The sequence below is a fragment of the Mytilus galloprovincialis genome, chromosome 7 (assembly GCF_965363235.1).
Source record: "Mytilus galloprovincialis chromosome 7, xbMytGall1.hap1.1, whole genome shotgun sequence".
Lineage (NCBI taxonomy): Eukaryota > Metazoa > Mollusca > Bivalvia > Mytilida > Mytilidae > Mytilus > Mytilus galloprovincialis.
In genome coordinates this window covers 40,113,774-40,130,082 of record NC_134844.1, presented here as the reverse complement: position 1 = coordinate 40,130,082, position 16,309 = coordinate 40,113,774, and the positions used below count along the sequence as shown (strand labels likewise).

General features: G+C 30.7%; 1 protein-coding gene across 3 annotated transcripts in view; it reads right to left on the bottom strand.

Moving 5' to 3' along the window:
* Positions 1 to 9,303: 9,303 nt before the first annotated feature.
* Positions 9,304 to 16,309, bottom strand: part of LOC143082980 (xanthine dehydrogenase-like) — a 32,217-nt gene continuing 25,211 nt past the window's right edge. For all 3 annotated transcript variants that reach the window (XM_076259038.1, XM_076259040.1, XM_076259039.1), the window contains 7 exons: positions 15,958 to 16,086; positions 15,423 to 15,553; positions 13,801 to 13,932; positions 13,148 to 13,271; positions 12,456 to 12,552; positions 11,525 to 11,632; positions 9,304 to 10,790 (listed from right to left, as the gene is read on the bottom strand). In XM_076259038.1, the coding sequence (XP_076115153.1) occupies positions 10,723 to 10,790; positions 11,525 to 11,632; positions 12,456 to 12,552; positions 13,148 to 13,271; positions 13,801 to 13,932; positions 15,423 to 15,553; positions 15,958 to 16,086 (789 nt within the window). In that variant the 3' untranslated portion in view covers positions 9,304 to 10,722. The remainder of the gene's footprint in view (positions 10,791 to 11,524; positions 11,633 to 12,455; positions 12,553 to 13,147; positions 13,272 to 13,800; positions 13,933 to 15,422; positions 15,554 to 15,957; positions 16,087 to 16,309) is intronic.

Sequence of the window (16,309 nt, the reverse complement as noted above, 5' to 3'; positions counted from 1 at the left end):
TATTTTTTTGCAAAATGAAAATAATTTAACGAAAATTTTTTATAAAACAATATTTTGCGTATGAAATTAGATTCTATAAAATATAAACTTTTAAATACAATAAAATCAAAGAATTAAGAAAAAAACGGTTTTGTATGTACTCTTTTCACTGCAAGTGCTACATTGATTTTTCTTGAAGTATGCATAAATGTAACTTAAATGTAACATTAGTTGTTTTAATATTGTCATAGAGAGGTTTGGTTAGCTACAAAACCAGCTAAAATTGTCCTGTACCAAGTCATGAATAGGACAGTTGTTATCTAATAGTTTGTTTCTAAGTATGTTACGTTGTCGGGTTTGTTTTTTTTTTGTGCTCTTCAGTGGTTCTGTTTTTTCGTTTTTTCCTGTTATAGTTGATTTGTTTTCTGTTTTAGTTTGTAACCCGGATTTGTTTTTCTCTCAATCGATTAATGACTTTTAAACAGCGGTATACTACCGTTGCCTCTATTTTAACATCACCATTATTCTTCTCTTGATAAACCTTTCTTTTCTTTTTATAAGAACTAAAAGGTAGAGAATAATTTTGATAATTGATAATATATGTCGTCTCAAAACGAGATATTATGATATATAAATCTATCATATTGATGTGTATCTAGTGTACAAACAAATGTCAATATTGTTGGAAACAGTGACATTTTCTGCTTTTTTGGCAACAGGACATAAACTCATCATAGATACCAGGATTGAAATTTTATATTTACGCCAGTCGCGCGTTTCTTCTATAAAAGACGCATCAGTGACGATCAAATAACAAAATGTTAAAATCTACGAATATTTCTTATGCTGTTCATAAAAACAATATTCTTCGTATTAAAACGTTATGAGTATGAAAATTATTTCATTTAAATGCACTAAAATATTTTAAATTGTGTTTGGTCTTTTTTCTTGTTGCTTGTTTTCTTTTGTATGTTATGTTTTCTTTTTTAAAATATTTTTTCCAATGACTTATCATGTAAGCCTTAACTTGTGGGGTAATTGTCATATACCAAAAGGAAGAAGTAAAGATTTCCAAAATATAACTACAAAAAACTCTGATATTTCAATATTAAATTATAATCCCCCCCCCCCCCCCAAAACAAAAAAAACATTTAAGCATAGAATGTAGGATAACAATGCTGTTTAAAAAAATTACAAAATACCTTTGAGTTACAGACAGGGCATACAAGACAATTATCCAGCTCGGCCAAATGCTTTGAAAATAGTTTACAAGTTAATGACAACACCGTTCATATCAAAATGTATTGGTCAGTTGATAATATGTCATCAATGTCATCCATAAACGAGATGTTATGATAATCAAACATATTGATGTAGTATGACACGAAAATTGTTCGGTCAAAAATTATTATTGATTTTCTTTTCATATTTCATGATTTTTCTTATCGATCTAAAAGACAGCGAAATATACTAGAGGGACAGTCAAACTTATAGATCAAAAATAAACTTACAATGCCATGACTACCAAACAAACAAAAAAAATACACAAGACACAACAAAGAAAACTAAATGACTAAGCAACACAAAACCCCACCAAAAACTCGGGTGATCTCATGTGCTCCGGAAGGGTAAACAGATCCTGCTCCACATGTGGCAACTGTCTTTGGATTATTACAAATTGCGTGTATTTTACGCTTAACTGATATCCTTCATCTACATTAATGATTAAAGAATGACAATCTGATACAAAACATATTTACTGCATACGGGGTATGTATCTCCCAATTGATACGATATTCGCGTGCTTGCATTTCCTATCATGATTTTCTTGATAGAGGGTTGCTGCTCACAAGGAAGCTATTAAACCAGGAGTTCGTAATGGTGAAGTTGAAATCATCCCTTCGTAAATTTTACGGATGCCATAACGAGTTGGTTGACCGTTATGGAATAACCGTTTCACAAATGATATCGGATATGTTCCTTACGTCGTAACTACAATCCCCTTCCCTTTCATGAATGTGACCTACTGAATTAGACTATTTACCGGATTTGATATCACATAAGCAACACGACGGGTGCCACATGTGGAGCAGGATCTGCTTACCCTTCCGGAGCACCTGAGATCACCCCTAGTTTTTTGGTGGGGTTCGTGTTGTTTATTCTTTAGTTTTCAATGATGTGTCATGTGTGCTGTTGTTTGTTTGTCCTTTTCATTTTTAGCCATGGCGTTGTCAGTTTCTTTTAGATTTATGAGTGTCCCTTTGGTATCTTTTGTCCCTCTTTTACTTTGTAATTCCCGCTTTCGGCAAAATGCAAATTTATATTAATTGATATCATGATATTTGGTTCATTTTCCGCATATCAATAAGTCCTTGAATTTGTATTTGGTATTTGTTTTTATGTTGTTATTCAGTTATGTTAGGATGATTGAAATATATGGCTCCGAAATAGATATGTAAACTTTCCAAAGCCTTTTACTTTATCTAATATACCGCTAGTACACCCCCTCAAACACCAGAAACTAATATAGAAGACAGAGATGAACAATAACTTGGCCATACTAGTAAACAAATGTCCAAATTGTTTGAAATGGAAAACAATGGCCTCTCTATCTCTTTCTCTGTATGTGTGTGCTTACAGCTTGCTTCTTAGCTTCTTTTCTAGTTTGAAATATTAGTGGAGTAACTTAGCCAGTTAATTTTCAACTTTAATGGACCACCCTACCTGCAGGCTAAATTTAGATTTTTTTGTTTGGAGAAATTTTTAAACTTTAAATTTTGCCTGGTCGTAGATTTGAAAAATGGTGCATCATTTAAAATTTGAGTTCAAAGTTTGGTAATTGATATTTTCATAAGTGTTAAAAAACATCACAAAGGGATATAAAAAGTCAGTGAAATAATGTCTTAATTGTGAAATAGAATTGAGAAAGGAAATTGGGAATGTGTCAAAGTGACAACAACCCGACTATAGAGCAGACATCAATAGGCATGCAATTATTCCTTTAATGCAAGAGTAAACGATAGTAATTTATTTTCGAATCATTTCGAAAAAAATTGAATCACCAAATGCCCACTTTCAAGAAAAGTCTTTAAAAACAGGAAAACAATATTCAATGGTGAGATTTACTTATTAATTAATATATCTGCTTACATGGAAAAAAATATAGGATTCTGACCTGTGGTATAGAGATTAAAGAAGCTGATTTTTATTTTTCCTCCTTTAATTGATAGATCAGATTCTACATACAATATCTTCTGTTATTGGTGCAAATCTCATATGATTAACCATTTGTTATCATATTTACAAATGTCTGAGAACATTCTGTGCATCAGGATTCCTAAACAGTATGTTGTTTCAAAATTGCTGTTCCAAGAAAATACTAAAAGAGGGACGAAAGATACCAAAGGGACAGTCAAACTCATAAATCTAAAACAAACTGACAACGCCATGGCTAAAAATGAAAAAGACAAACAAACAACAGCACACAAGACACAACATAGAAAACTAAAGAATAAACAACACGAACCCAACCAAAAAACTAGGGGTGATCTCAGGTGATATAAGATGTGATATGAGTGTCAATGAGACAACTGTTTATCTAAGTCACATATTGTGAATGTAAACCATTATAGGTCAAAGTACGGTCTTCAATACAGAGCCTTGGCTCACACTAAACACCAAGCTATAAAGGGCCTCAAAAATGAATAAGCGTAAAACCAATCTAACAGAAAACCCAACGGTCTAATCTATATAAATAAACAGCTGCGCCATGAGCGCATGATACGCCCGACGTCTTGTGTGGAAGTTTTATGCAATAATCATCAATAGTTTCTGAGAAAGTTTTAAGCAATAACCATTTATTGTTTTTGAGACACTGCGGGACATGTAAACCCCCCTACCCCCTCCCACCCTGTTTTTTTTTTTTTTTTTTTTACAGAAAACTAAATATCACTAAAATAAATTTTGAATCAAACCAAAAAGTATACAGATCTTTAGATTAATATAACAAAGAAGTGTGTACAGTTTCAAGCAATAATCATAAATTGTTTTTGAGATATAGCGCGACATGTAAAAAAAAACATCCCCTTTTTTACAAAATACTCAATAACTCAAAAATAAAATTTTGAGTCATCACCAAAAAATATACAGATCTTTAGATTAATATAACAAAGAAGTGTGTAAAGTTTCAAGCAATAATCATAAATCGTTTTTGAGATACGGCACGACATGTAAAAACCCCCTCCCCCTTTTTTACAAAATACTCAATAACTCAAAATTGAAATTTTTAATCATTACCAAAAAGTATACAGATCTTCAGATTAATATAACAAAGAAGTGTGTAAAGTTTTAAGCAATAATCATAAATCGTTTTCGAGATACAGCGCGACATGTAAAGAAACCCTCCCCCTTTTTTACAAAATACTCAATAACTCAAAAATGAAATTTTGAATCATCACCAAAAAGTATACAGATATTAAGATTAATATAACTAAGAAGTGTGTAAAGTTTTAAGCAATAATCAAGAATTGTTTTTGAGATATCGTGCCTTCAGAATTAAACTGTTATATATCCTTTTTATTACATTTCGGTAATTCAAAGAACAAAGTTTAGAAGTTTCATTTTCCTCACATTTGCTATTCAGGAAGATGATTGAAATGCAATGTAATGTGTCATAACTTGGTTAATCAAAAACATAATGTCCTGATAATGAATGACCAACAATAAATCCATAACTCCAAAATTTGTACTATGGAGATGGGACATTATAATTCTATAAGTGCCGTATGAAAAAAATTATACTGATACATATAAATTTCTAACTTTTATTAGTTCTTTTCAATATGAATAAAGTCAATATACAAGCACAAAACAATTCAATTCAGTTCAGTTCTGTGTTAAGGACTGACAAATAGCATTGGAAAGGCTGATATTTTTTTGTTTTTCTATTATTTTAACCTTGTGTTTTAAGAATCAATTTTTTTCATAGGAAAAAAGACAAGACAGTATTTTCTTGTTATTTGTCATTAAAAATGTTTTCTATCTTTGAAAATATGGCAGATTTATTCTCAAAGTAAAGGATAAGAATACAAGTTAATACAAACCAACCTCCCAAAATCAATTGGTCGTTCTTTATAGTTTAGCAAGCATACAATCATCATGGTTAAACAATCATCAAATAAATTGAAAATAATGCATTCATCTCTGTCAATGCTCAAAGACAAAATAATATTAGAAAGAACAATATTTAAGTTTTCTGACAATATCTATGCACTCACTACAATAACTGACGACTTCACTCTAAAGTTTCAAACCAAAACTTATAAAAGTTTTGTTCCTCTAAAGGCATAGAGGTTAGCATGCATACAATTTTCACATCAAATGAAAATCAAATAAATTGAAAATATTGCATTTTACTCTGTCAATGCTCTTTATAATTAGCAAAATAATATTGGAATAACTACATAAGTTTTCTGTGCACTCACTACTGACAATTCAAGTCTTAATTTTCAGACGAGACTTATAATAGTCGTGATCCTGTAAAGGCATATATTTAAGCATACTTTTAATGTCCGCTACTTTCTCTTTACTCACTACTGGCTTTTTTGATAATCTTGTTACTTTCAGAAGCTTTTCAATTTTACCTATCTGACCTAATACAGAAATTTCTTGAAATTCCTTCTCAGAAAAAGAATATTTAACATACACATGTGAAGGTTTTTCACGAAGAAGTTTGATGTGCTTTACTTTTGTAAATTGCACATTTGTAAATTTAAATGATTTACTAGCTTTCTGGTAATTATAAAACATTCCATATTTCAATTCTAACACTTTCATGAAGCTTGGTCGAACTTTTGATAAAGCTCTTATAAATCCTTGGGGGCTAAAAATTTCACACACTTTTAGTGACTTTTCTATATTGCTATGAATATTGTCAACCTCTTGTATTGAGGAGTGACCAGGAGAACAAAATTTATGCTCAATAACTTGAAGTTTTGGATGCTCAAAGAGGAGGATTTTCAAAGCAGTTACCATGAAAGAATTTTTATTTTGTGGTACACAAGAATCTGACCAAAGACAAATTTTATCAATATTTGGATGTTCCTTCAATATAGTTCTTAAAATAGAAATTATTGCACTTGCAATTTCATTCCCTCCTCTTCCAGCATCCATTTCATTCCAAACAGCATTATAACCTTTTTTATTTAATGAAAAATGGGCTGTTAAATTGTATGTATTGATTTTTCTTTTATAGAAAAAATTTGACACTTCAGCTCGAGGACAAGCAACTACATTTTCAAGATCAAAACACAAAACATATGAATTATCCCCCCTGTCTTTGTCCCTTTCAATTTTAGTTTCAAGTTTATCTTTTATGTGATTTTGGTATTTGTCATCAAGACCAGTAACGTCATTTGACTTTGAAGCTTTATGCTCTTCACATGTGTCACATTTATCTTTTTTCGGGATATGAAAACCCAAATTAAATTCTGTATTGAAGATATTTCTGTATAAATGATTCTTCTCTGGAATTATTTTAAGACTACTACAGAGTTCCTTGTACAGTTCATACATTTTATTTATTGATAAATTAGGTTCTAAATATTCCCTCTTTGTTTTTGATCTACAATAGTGTGAAGGCATTTTTGGGAAAGATTTAATGTGATCCCTAATTATATTTTTTGCCTCCAATGAAATCTTCTTTTTGGTATGCTTACCCCTCCTGTCATTAAATGATTTATCAGACTGTTCAAAAAACCATTGAACACGCCTACTACTTATATCCAATGTACTTAAGTAAAATTCTTTACACACCCTTATATCTTTTAAAGATGCAGTCAAATGATACTCAAAAGAATATTTTTTTCTTGAACTTTCATTTTTTGTCCTTTTTCTTTGTTTTTCTTTTTTTACTATAGTTTTAGAATAGAACATTTTCTTTTGTCCATCATCTAAAGACCAAAAATGATCAAAAATTTCCTTCCTCTCTTTTTCAGAAAAATGTGTTTTGCATTTAAATCGGCACTGTCCTTTACAATCACCTTTGATTTTTTTACTTTTAACCTTTTCCCCCTTAACATCAATGTACTCTTTCCCAGACTGTCTTCTTTTTTTTCTTATATTTTGTTTCCAAATTTCTGTTTTTCTTCCTCTTTTTCTACCTCTGGGCTCATTGTTTTCTGTTGTCGAAGGTGCAGAGTCATTAGAATCGGCACTTTCAACAACAGTATCTACCATGCATTTGATAATATGATTAACTTCATTTTTCAAAGTTAGGTTTTCATTTAACATATCAACATTTTCAAAGGGAAGAGAGTTATTAAAATCAAAACTGTTTAGTTCACATTCATCATGTAATATAACAACAGTTGTGTCAGTATCAGTACATTGTAGAAGAGATGCAAGTTCCTCATCATTGGACACTTGTACAAATTCAACATCTGTATTAAGTTCTAAATCAGACATGGTGAGGACTTATCAAATCAAATAAAAATTGGAGTCCAGGTGATGAGTAAATACATGTATGTTCTCAACTATAAAAGTCCAGTTTATAGACTCGTGGTGTTAAATCAATGTACTGAGTGTGTACCATCACAAAAAAGTGATCCTCATTCACATGTGGAGCTAAACTCAAATATATATGATTCAAGGTTCTATAGCAGGGTTCAACAATGCTTTTAAAATCTTCTTCTGTCAGCCCTATTCCATATATCTCTAGGACTGTGAGATCAGGTTTATTTTGGACAATCTGTGTCAGACATTCTACCGATATGAAGTTGAAAGACAGGTATATAGATTCTAATTTGGGGAGTGTTGAAATTATTCGGAAATCTGCATCACACAGGTTCTGACATTCTGTAAGGTTGAGGTACTCAAGATTTGGAAGGAATTTCAAAAAACAGAGTGACGATAATGCACATTGAGATAGGTTCAATTCTGTTAGTTGGGTGGATCTGCTTAGTCCTACAGCAAAGTTGTAGTCAAGGCTGGCTATATCACCATAGTAAGTTGCATATGCAAACTCAAATTCTCTAAACTGTTGAGAAAAGCGAAAAATGTACTCAAGGTCTTTTTCCTCTACATAAATTGGACTAAAGAAGTTAAGAATCCTCCATAGACTGGGTGTATTTTTAATGATATTATAAAGCCTTTTGCATGTCCTATTAACATAGCATAGGAGGTCTTCTAATTCAATATACGAAAGAATATGAATTAAAGGTAGATCCGGAAGATCAGTCAGCTGAAAACTGAAAAAATGTAAAATTTTACTAATTGGATATAAATGAAATCAGAATAGTAACTTTATTTAATATATTTTGAGGAAAACGTTTGATGTGACTGTGTCAGCACATTGTGTAAGTTCTAGATTTCTAGCTTTAATATGCATGTACGATCAAGTATTGTAACAAAATACAGATGCTTCAAATAGTATGTATTTTTCTTTTCAATGTTTTTATATGTCATGATTAGAAACTATATAATTAGCACATGGTCAGGTTCTGATTGGAATTATACTGTACAATCTCCATCATGTGTGGCTTTTAATTAAGAAATATTCAGGATTTATTTGTCATTTGCAAAAAATAAATGGTTAGACAAGGTAAAAGTGGAAGCATGAGTCTATAAAATTCAATAGATTGGTTCTAAAAACTCACTTTCTAAACTTAATTGCTATACTAGTGTACATACATATCAGCAATGCTGTTCATTTTGCCCTCCATGCTTAACTTTTATCACATGGTATGGTAGGTCCAATATGATTGGCTATGGACATACAACAGTATAAGATTAAGGTGGAAACAAGGCATTGGACATATAACAGTATAATATTGTTAATGAAACTGTTTTAAGCTGCTTTTAGAATTATATGCAAGGTATAGGAGATATATCATTGTAGGTACAAGTCTTTAAAATCTTAAACTCATATTAAGCAGAAATCGGACATATAACAGTATAATTCTCATGGCACGATATAGTGCGACATGTGAAAAAAAACACACCCCTGTTTTAGTTACAAAGTGCCGTAACTTGAAAAGTTTAAATCTTATTTTCACCAAAAAGTATACAGATCATTTGACCATTATAAGAAACAACTATATTAAGTTTCATGAAATTTGGATAAAGCGTCTCAAGTTACGGTGGGACATGTTTACGCTGGACAGACAGACGGACAGACGGACACCGGACATTTGTATACCATAATACGTCTCTTCAAAATTTTGACGGGCGTATAAAAATGAGAAACACTTATGAACCACATCAACTAACGACAACTACTGAACATCAGGTTCCTATTGTGAATATTGAAAATATGAAATGATTGATTGATTGATTTATTTATTTTTAAATAATATGTATCAACAATAACATGTAAGTATGTTGGAAATAACAAATAAATTATTTATAAAAAGCACCAACAAAATTCATAGGTAAAACCTTATTCCTAATTTTCAAAAGGTGTTCTTATAAGTGGACAGATATATCTGTTATTAATTATTTGCACACATTTAATAAAAAAACAACATGTAAGCATAATTAATTATTTGTACTCTTAATTGCACGACATAAACATTTCCCAAAATAGTTGACCTCTTTTTAATATGTAAAAAAGCATGCCATTCATGAGTAATTTTAAGGCTAAATTTGTATTTTTTAAATTTTATTTGTGATATTGGGCAGATAATTTTTTTTTCTTTTGTTTCTAACTCTCAATTTTCAAGAATATATATGTTTTTATATCTACAGATAGTGTACATTGAATCAAACCCAATTTACTACTCCCCCTCTTACCAGTTGTAAAAAGAATGTAAAAAATATCCTTAGTGATGCACACTGATCTTAAAGGTAGAAACTAGATTCCAGTTAAAAATATTTTCTGATGATAAACTTATTGATAACAAGGGAAAAGCTACAAATTTATTATGCTATCTGGTACTGTTTCGGTTAGCATTTTCAAGCAATAAATATTTTGAAAAAATAATTCTTCATTTATCTACCGTTACTGCTCTGTCTGAATTAAAATAGTACAAACACATATTTGTACAGTAAATCATGTCTTGCATTGCATGATACTAATAGTAAATAGACTCCTAAAGCATGCTTCTTTTTGTTACATTGAATGCAAAATATATAATAAACGTAACCATCAAACAAGACTTCTTAAAAATTAATAACAATGCATTTTCTTTGAATTATGCCCTAAGTGAGTGACAATGAACTTGTCAGTATAGGAATGTGACTAGCATGAAAGACAAACAAGTATAAAATATGGTATATAACAACATGAAACCCATATTTTATTTAACACAAGCACATAACATATTAAGGGATAAAAAATTAAAAACCTGTATAAGGCATACCCCACATAGCGTCATACAATTAAACAAATAATTGAATTAACAATATAATAAATTTATTCTATTTTGGTATCTTCTTTTAATTTATTCTATACTGGTGCAATAGTTTAATATATGTTTAAAGTCTGTTAGACATTATAAGGTGCAATAGTTTAATATATGTTTAAAGTCTGTAAGACATTATAAGGTAGAAGCTAAGTATCAATGAAACTGTATTTTCACACCAAGGTCATAGATTGACTAATTAGATCATTCATACAGTCAATGTATGAAACAGAAAATAATTTATAAAATATATATTAATTCATCTGACTACATCTTGATTATACAGCCAATCACATATTTCCTGATGTACAGCAAATGTTCTTTCATATGGCATTCATTATTCTTAGATAACAAACTGAGATGGATCTACCAGACAAAGTTCTTGTAGCCTATCTACTGTTGCTGGTCCATCTGAAAGTAAAAAAAATATCATTAAATGTCTTGACAGTCTGCCCCTCTTGTCACTAAAAAATAGTCTTCCAAAAAGGCTTCTTTCACAAAAGTTTTAAAGGGGAATCTTAAGAAAGAGAGCAATGCAATCAAGTGAAGTTATTCTTTACATTTATACTGTGAGAATCAAAAGGAATATACCAATCATTTAAAATAAGTAGAAATAATGCCCTATTCAAATCAAGGAAACGGAATTTACAATCCTTGCTCTCTGGCATTGGAAATGGCCTAATGTAGGCAAACTAAACTAACTGGTAGATAACTGTCATAAAATCAAGCATAAAAAACAAGTGAAACTGCCAACTACTGCTCACTGAGTATACCCCCACCCCACAACTTAATAATTATAATAGGGTAAAAATATGTGAGAGTTCTGTAAACAGGAAGCTGTAGAGTGATGAATCTAAAAACGCATCACACAGTATAGCTGACTTGTATAAATCCTGACACCAAATTTAAGAAACCCTTATGATGTAGTTACTGAGAAAGATGTGTCGAAAAATATTCATTGGACAGATGGATGAATAATTGAAACAGACAGAGTTAAAACATTTTACCCCTACTTTTTTAAAGCGGGGGCATAATACACAATTTCTATGGTGGAAAAGAAAAAGACCTTACATGTAATCGTATTTAATGCATTTGACTAGATAATATCTATATACTAAAAAACACCAACTATTTAATCAACCTACCAAGGGGGAAGAATGTATCTTTCTGTATATCTCGCCTGGCAGCTTCTACACATCGTTTCAATGCAAACAAAGCTGAACAACTCATACATAATGGTGGTTCTCCAACAGCTGAAAGAAAAGCATTATTTTAATGTTATACAAACAATTATTTTTACTAATAGCAAAAATATACTGTAAACCAATTAATTTTCATGGATTATTTATTTTGCATTTAACCCTTACCAGCCCATTTCGCAGCTACTTAATTTTGCAACATTCAAATTTGATTGATGAGGCTCCCGCAGGGTCAAAAACGACCTGCGACCTCTGGGCTTTTATAGAGGCGACTTCCAACCTGAGGGCCTTCTAAAAACGACCTCCGATCGACTTCCATCCTCTGTGTTGGGAAAAACGACCTGCGACCTGTTCATTTCCATTAAAAACTACCTCTCGACGAATTTAAAAGCGATCTTGCGACCTGAGGCGGTACCCTGTGGGAGTCTCATTGATGTATTGAAGTTAGGAAATTCCAAGTTGGAAAAAATTAGTTGGTTTACAGTTAAAGATGATTTTTCATTAGGAAAATTTTAAATAAAATAAATTTCAGCAGTAATTTGAGATAAATTCAAAAATATAAACATAAATTACAAAACTCCAGCTTATGTACCTCTATGAAAAAATTTAAATAAAGTAAGTTTAAAAAAAAAAAAAACTTTTGTAGGAAGGGATAAAAATCCTTGGGCTACTTTATTATGTTGGAATCAGTTGGATATACATGTTCACGGTTTCCCTTAAATTTCACAGACTTCAGTTATTTCATGCACACAAAATAAGTAATTCTTTTTTTAAAACATGAGTACTATGCAGTGTCCTCCATTTTTTTGACATTCTAGACTTATGATTTACTGTCCATTCATCATATTTCAATATGCAAGACCGTCCCTGTAATTACCTTTTGACCTGAGAACTCCTACAGGATTTGGGGCATTTTTCAGCAATTGTATCCTAAAATCTATTGGTATATCTTTTGCCATTGGTGGTTTGTATTCCTGTGAAATATAAGAAGTTGATTTAAGTAAGAATTTCATCCTATTTTAAGATTTTAAAATTTTTTAATGTTTTTTTTTAAAGAAAGAGAGCTTATAATACAGGATTTTTTCAATTTTAAGACATTAAGGATATTAAGGCATTCAGCATACCATAATGCAACAATAATCTCAGTGTTCTGATACACATCTGCCTTTTCTTTGAAGACCATAACCTCAAGGTAATTGTTTAAGACAAATAAATCGAAGAAGTGAACCTGCATTCTTACTAGATATATCAAATTATGTTTAGATTGAATGAAAAATGCAAAGACTTCTTAAACCATTGTTGTATATAGTCCTATAATCTGTATATTTTGAAAGATGTCAGTTTTATTTGTTCATAGATATAATAAGATGTGCATCATGTGGTATGCGTGCCAATGAGACAACTCTCCATCCAAGTCATAATTCATAAAAGTTAACCATTATAGGTCAAGGTACAGTCTTCAACACGGAGCCTTGGCACAGTCTGAGCAGCAAGCTATAAACATTTGGATTTAACTGGTGAAGAAAATGAAATGCACTAGTGAAACCAACAATAAAATGCAAGACTAACCCATGTACTGCGAGTCAACAGTTGCCCTGTTGTGCTTGCAAACTTGACTGATTCTGTAAGCCAGTATCCCAGTCCCATAACAAAAGCACCTTCCACTTGTCCAACATCAATCATTGGGTTCATACTGCAAATATCAAAACAAGATTAAATAGGAGAAATCGTTAAAGCAACCTCTTTCTCTTTTGAGGCAAATGAAAATAAAAAAGTAAAATAAGCACACATTTTAGATGACCAATGTTAAACTTAGTATCATATATAAAAAGTCTATTAATTGTATTTATTTAGAAAAATTCACTTAACCAGCAACAGGATATATAATTTAGTGATGGATTATTTAAACATATCAATTTAAGAATGCTCATAGTGCATGAGTTAATATTAGAATAGTTTTCAGTCATGAATTTTATACCTATATTATTGGTTAAGTTGTTGAATTGGGAATTTGTTTTATCATAAAGGAATCTAATGTGAGTCTAAAGTAAAAGATGAAAAAAACTTAGTTTTTTCACTTGTTTTTAACTTTCTTCCAATGCAATGTCAGAGACAACATATTGACAATACTTTAGGTTGCAATACAGTCATGAAGTACAAAAAAAATAGCTAAGCAGAGTAAGGCTTTTAAAAGCAGTTTGTTTTTAAAGACAAAGATTTACCTTTCTCCACAATCATATAAAATGTCCACCCTGTTAATTAGGTGTTGGCCAGTCAGGACATCAAATTCCATCTCAGTGCAGGTAACACCATAGGAATTGTAACGTGTATCCTCTGTGCCTGGTTGGAACACACTAAATATAAATGTACAATCAATGATTACTATATGCAGAGAACAAGAGAACCTACCTTTTTCAAGAATCTCAATCTTTGCATGCAGAACTCAACAATGACTAAAGAAATCTCAATAGGTACACTATAAACCTCAGGGCAAGATGAAAGTGTATTACTGTGGATTCATTAATATTTGTTGAATACCAATTTTTGTGGGCACAGGGGAACAACAAATTAAACTGTTCAACTAATTACAAATTTTCTAAAGGAATGTATGCAGACTTTGCCAAAACAACAAAATTTAATATCCTCGAAAATGTAAGTTTTCCTCAATCCATGGAAATTGGTACCCACAAAAATAAATGAATCCATAATAATTTATTTGTAAATATAAACCCCAGGAAGTTTTACATTCGTCAGCTTAAGGGGGCTCGCTGGTCTAAATCAATTTTTTTATTTAATGTAAGATTTCTCTATATTTTTCTATAGATGAACTTTAAAATAGAAAAATAAAATTAAAAAATGGGGTCACCGTCCATTTGCGCTCACAATTTGCCTTCGAAAGAAGCATACATTTTTTTGTAAAGGTCCTTTTTTCCTGTTGAACTAATAGGAGAAATAAAGGTAATAACGAAATAAAAAAGAAATATATTACAATAGTTTAGTTTAAGTACAGCTTATTTGGAAATTATAAAAAAACCATATAGGTCACCAATGAGTTAAAAAAGATATTTCAATTTTAATGCCAAAAAATGGCAGTTTTCCACCAAAGGGAGATAATTTGGAACTTTTTCAATGATATATACATTTTAAAAGTCATCACAACACGAATTGATTTTTTTGAATGATTTTTGTACAATATGATAAAGTAACAACTACTAAAGGTAATTAATAAAATTTGTAATGAAAAACAAATGTTTATTTTTTTTCTAAAATTTGTATCCTCCTTAAAACCATTTCATTTAAATTTTTCAAAATGTTTTACAGCTTTAAGCAATTGACAATCTCACATGGCTAAGCATATCATAGTCCTGAGGACTATCTCAGCCTTTCGTGGTACAGACTGTTGTTATCATTCATTTTACTATCAACAAAAAATATTTCAATTTTTTTTCTAGTTCTCATGATGAAAAGTATCAAGACATGCTGGGGATACAGCTTTATATTAGTATACAATTTTTTAATTTTTATTATTTCTATGGTACCTTATTTGGTGATTTGGTGGTTATTTTCTATTTTTGAATTTAAACTTTTAAAACTATTTAGATTACATAGCTGTAATTTTTGGCATTGCATTACTACTTACTCTGACACAAATAAACTGTGTACTGCAAAATGACTTATACGAAAATTTATCAAAGCTAATATTTTGATTGTCCAGAGTTCTCGAAAATTTACTAAGGACAGACACAAGTTATGAACTTTACAGTAGAAATAATAAGGAGGACCAGCAGGAAAAAAAAAGATTTCGTGAACTCTGGGTGTGTTCTTCTTATGAACATTAAATTACCAATATCTGGAAGATAAGTCTACTTTATCTTCTATACATTTCTGTGTCCATTCTTTCCATGTTGGATTTTTCATTTTTGCTTTCACTGGTGCCATTCTTGTTTTCAGATCTTGACAACAGTTTATTACAGCCTATGAAAAAAATATCAGAAAGCTATAATCTACAATAGAGTCTTTTTAAATCATATACATTTAAATAAGCAAGCATTTGCACTAAAGCAAGCACTTTCATAAGCAAGCATTTGAATTAGACATGTTAGAAGGCACTATAAAAAAATATCAAGAGAGTAAACAATCTTAAAATTGTATCAAAAAATAAATAAAACAAGTCTAACACTTGCAATATTTCTCTCTCCAACTGTCTTCATATTTTCTTGCTTTACCCCCAACAGAGATGATGACTTATAGAAATTGCAAAAACTAATCGACTCTAAATATACACATTATAGAGTTTCCACTTTGACTACATCTACAATAATAATTTAACAAAAATAAATTTCAATTGTTTGCAATTTTTTTTGTCTCATAGTACTCACTAAGCAACACAGCTCACTGGTAATACTACCTCCTGTTGTAACATCATTGGCATTGGCTAAGGTAGTGTTGGCTTTGATCTTAATCAAATCCATAGGTACACCAAGTTCATAAGCACATACTTGTGCTACCTACATTAAAAAAAAACAATTATAATTCAAACTATTTTATTCCAAGAATCCCTGCCTTAAAGTCATATGAAACCTCAAATTAAAAAAAAAAGATGGATATGTTTTTTATAACTAAATGGATAGTGTTCATTATAAAACTTATGTACATATACTTTTTTCTTCTGTTTTTTTTTTTAATTTGTCCACATTTAGAAGAAGTTTTTTTTTTTTAACTGCTTGCTCC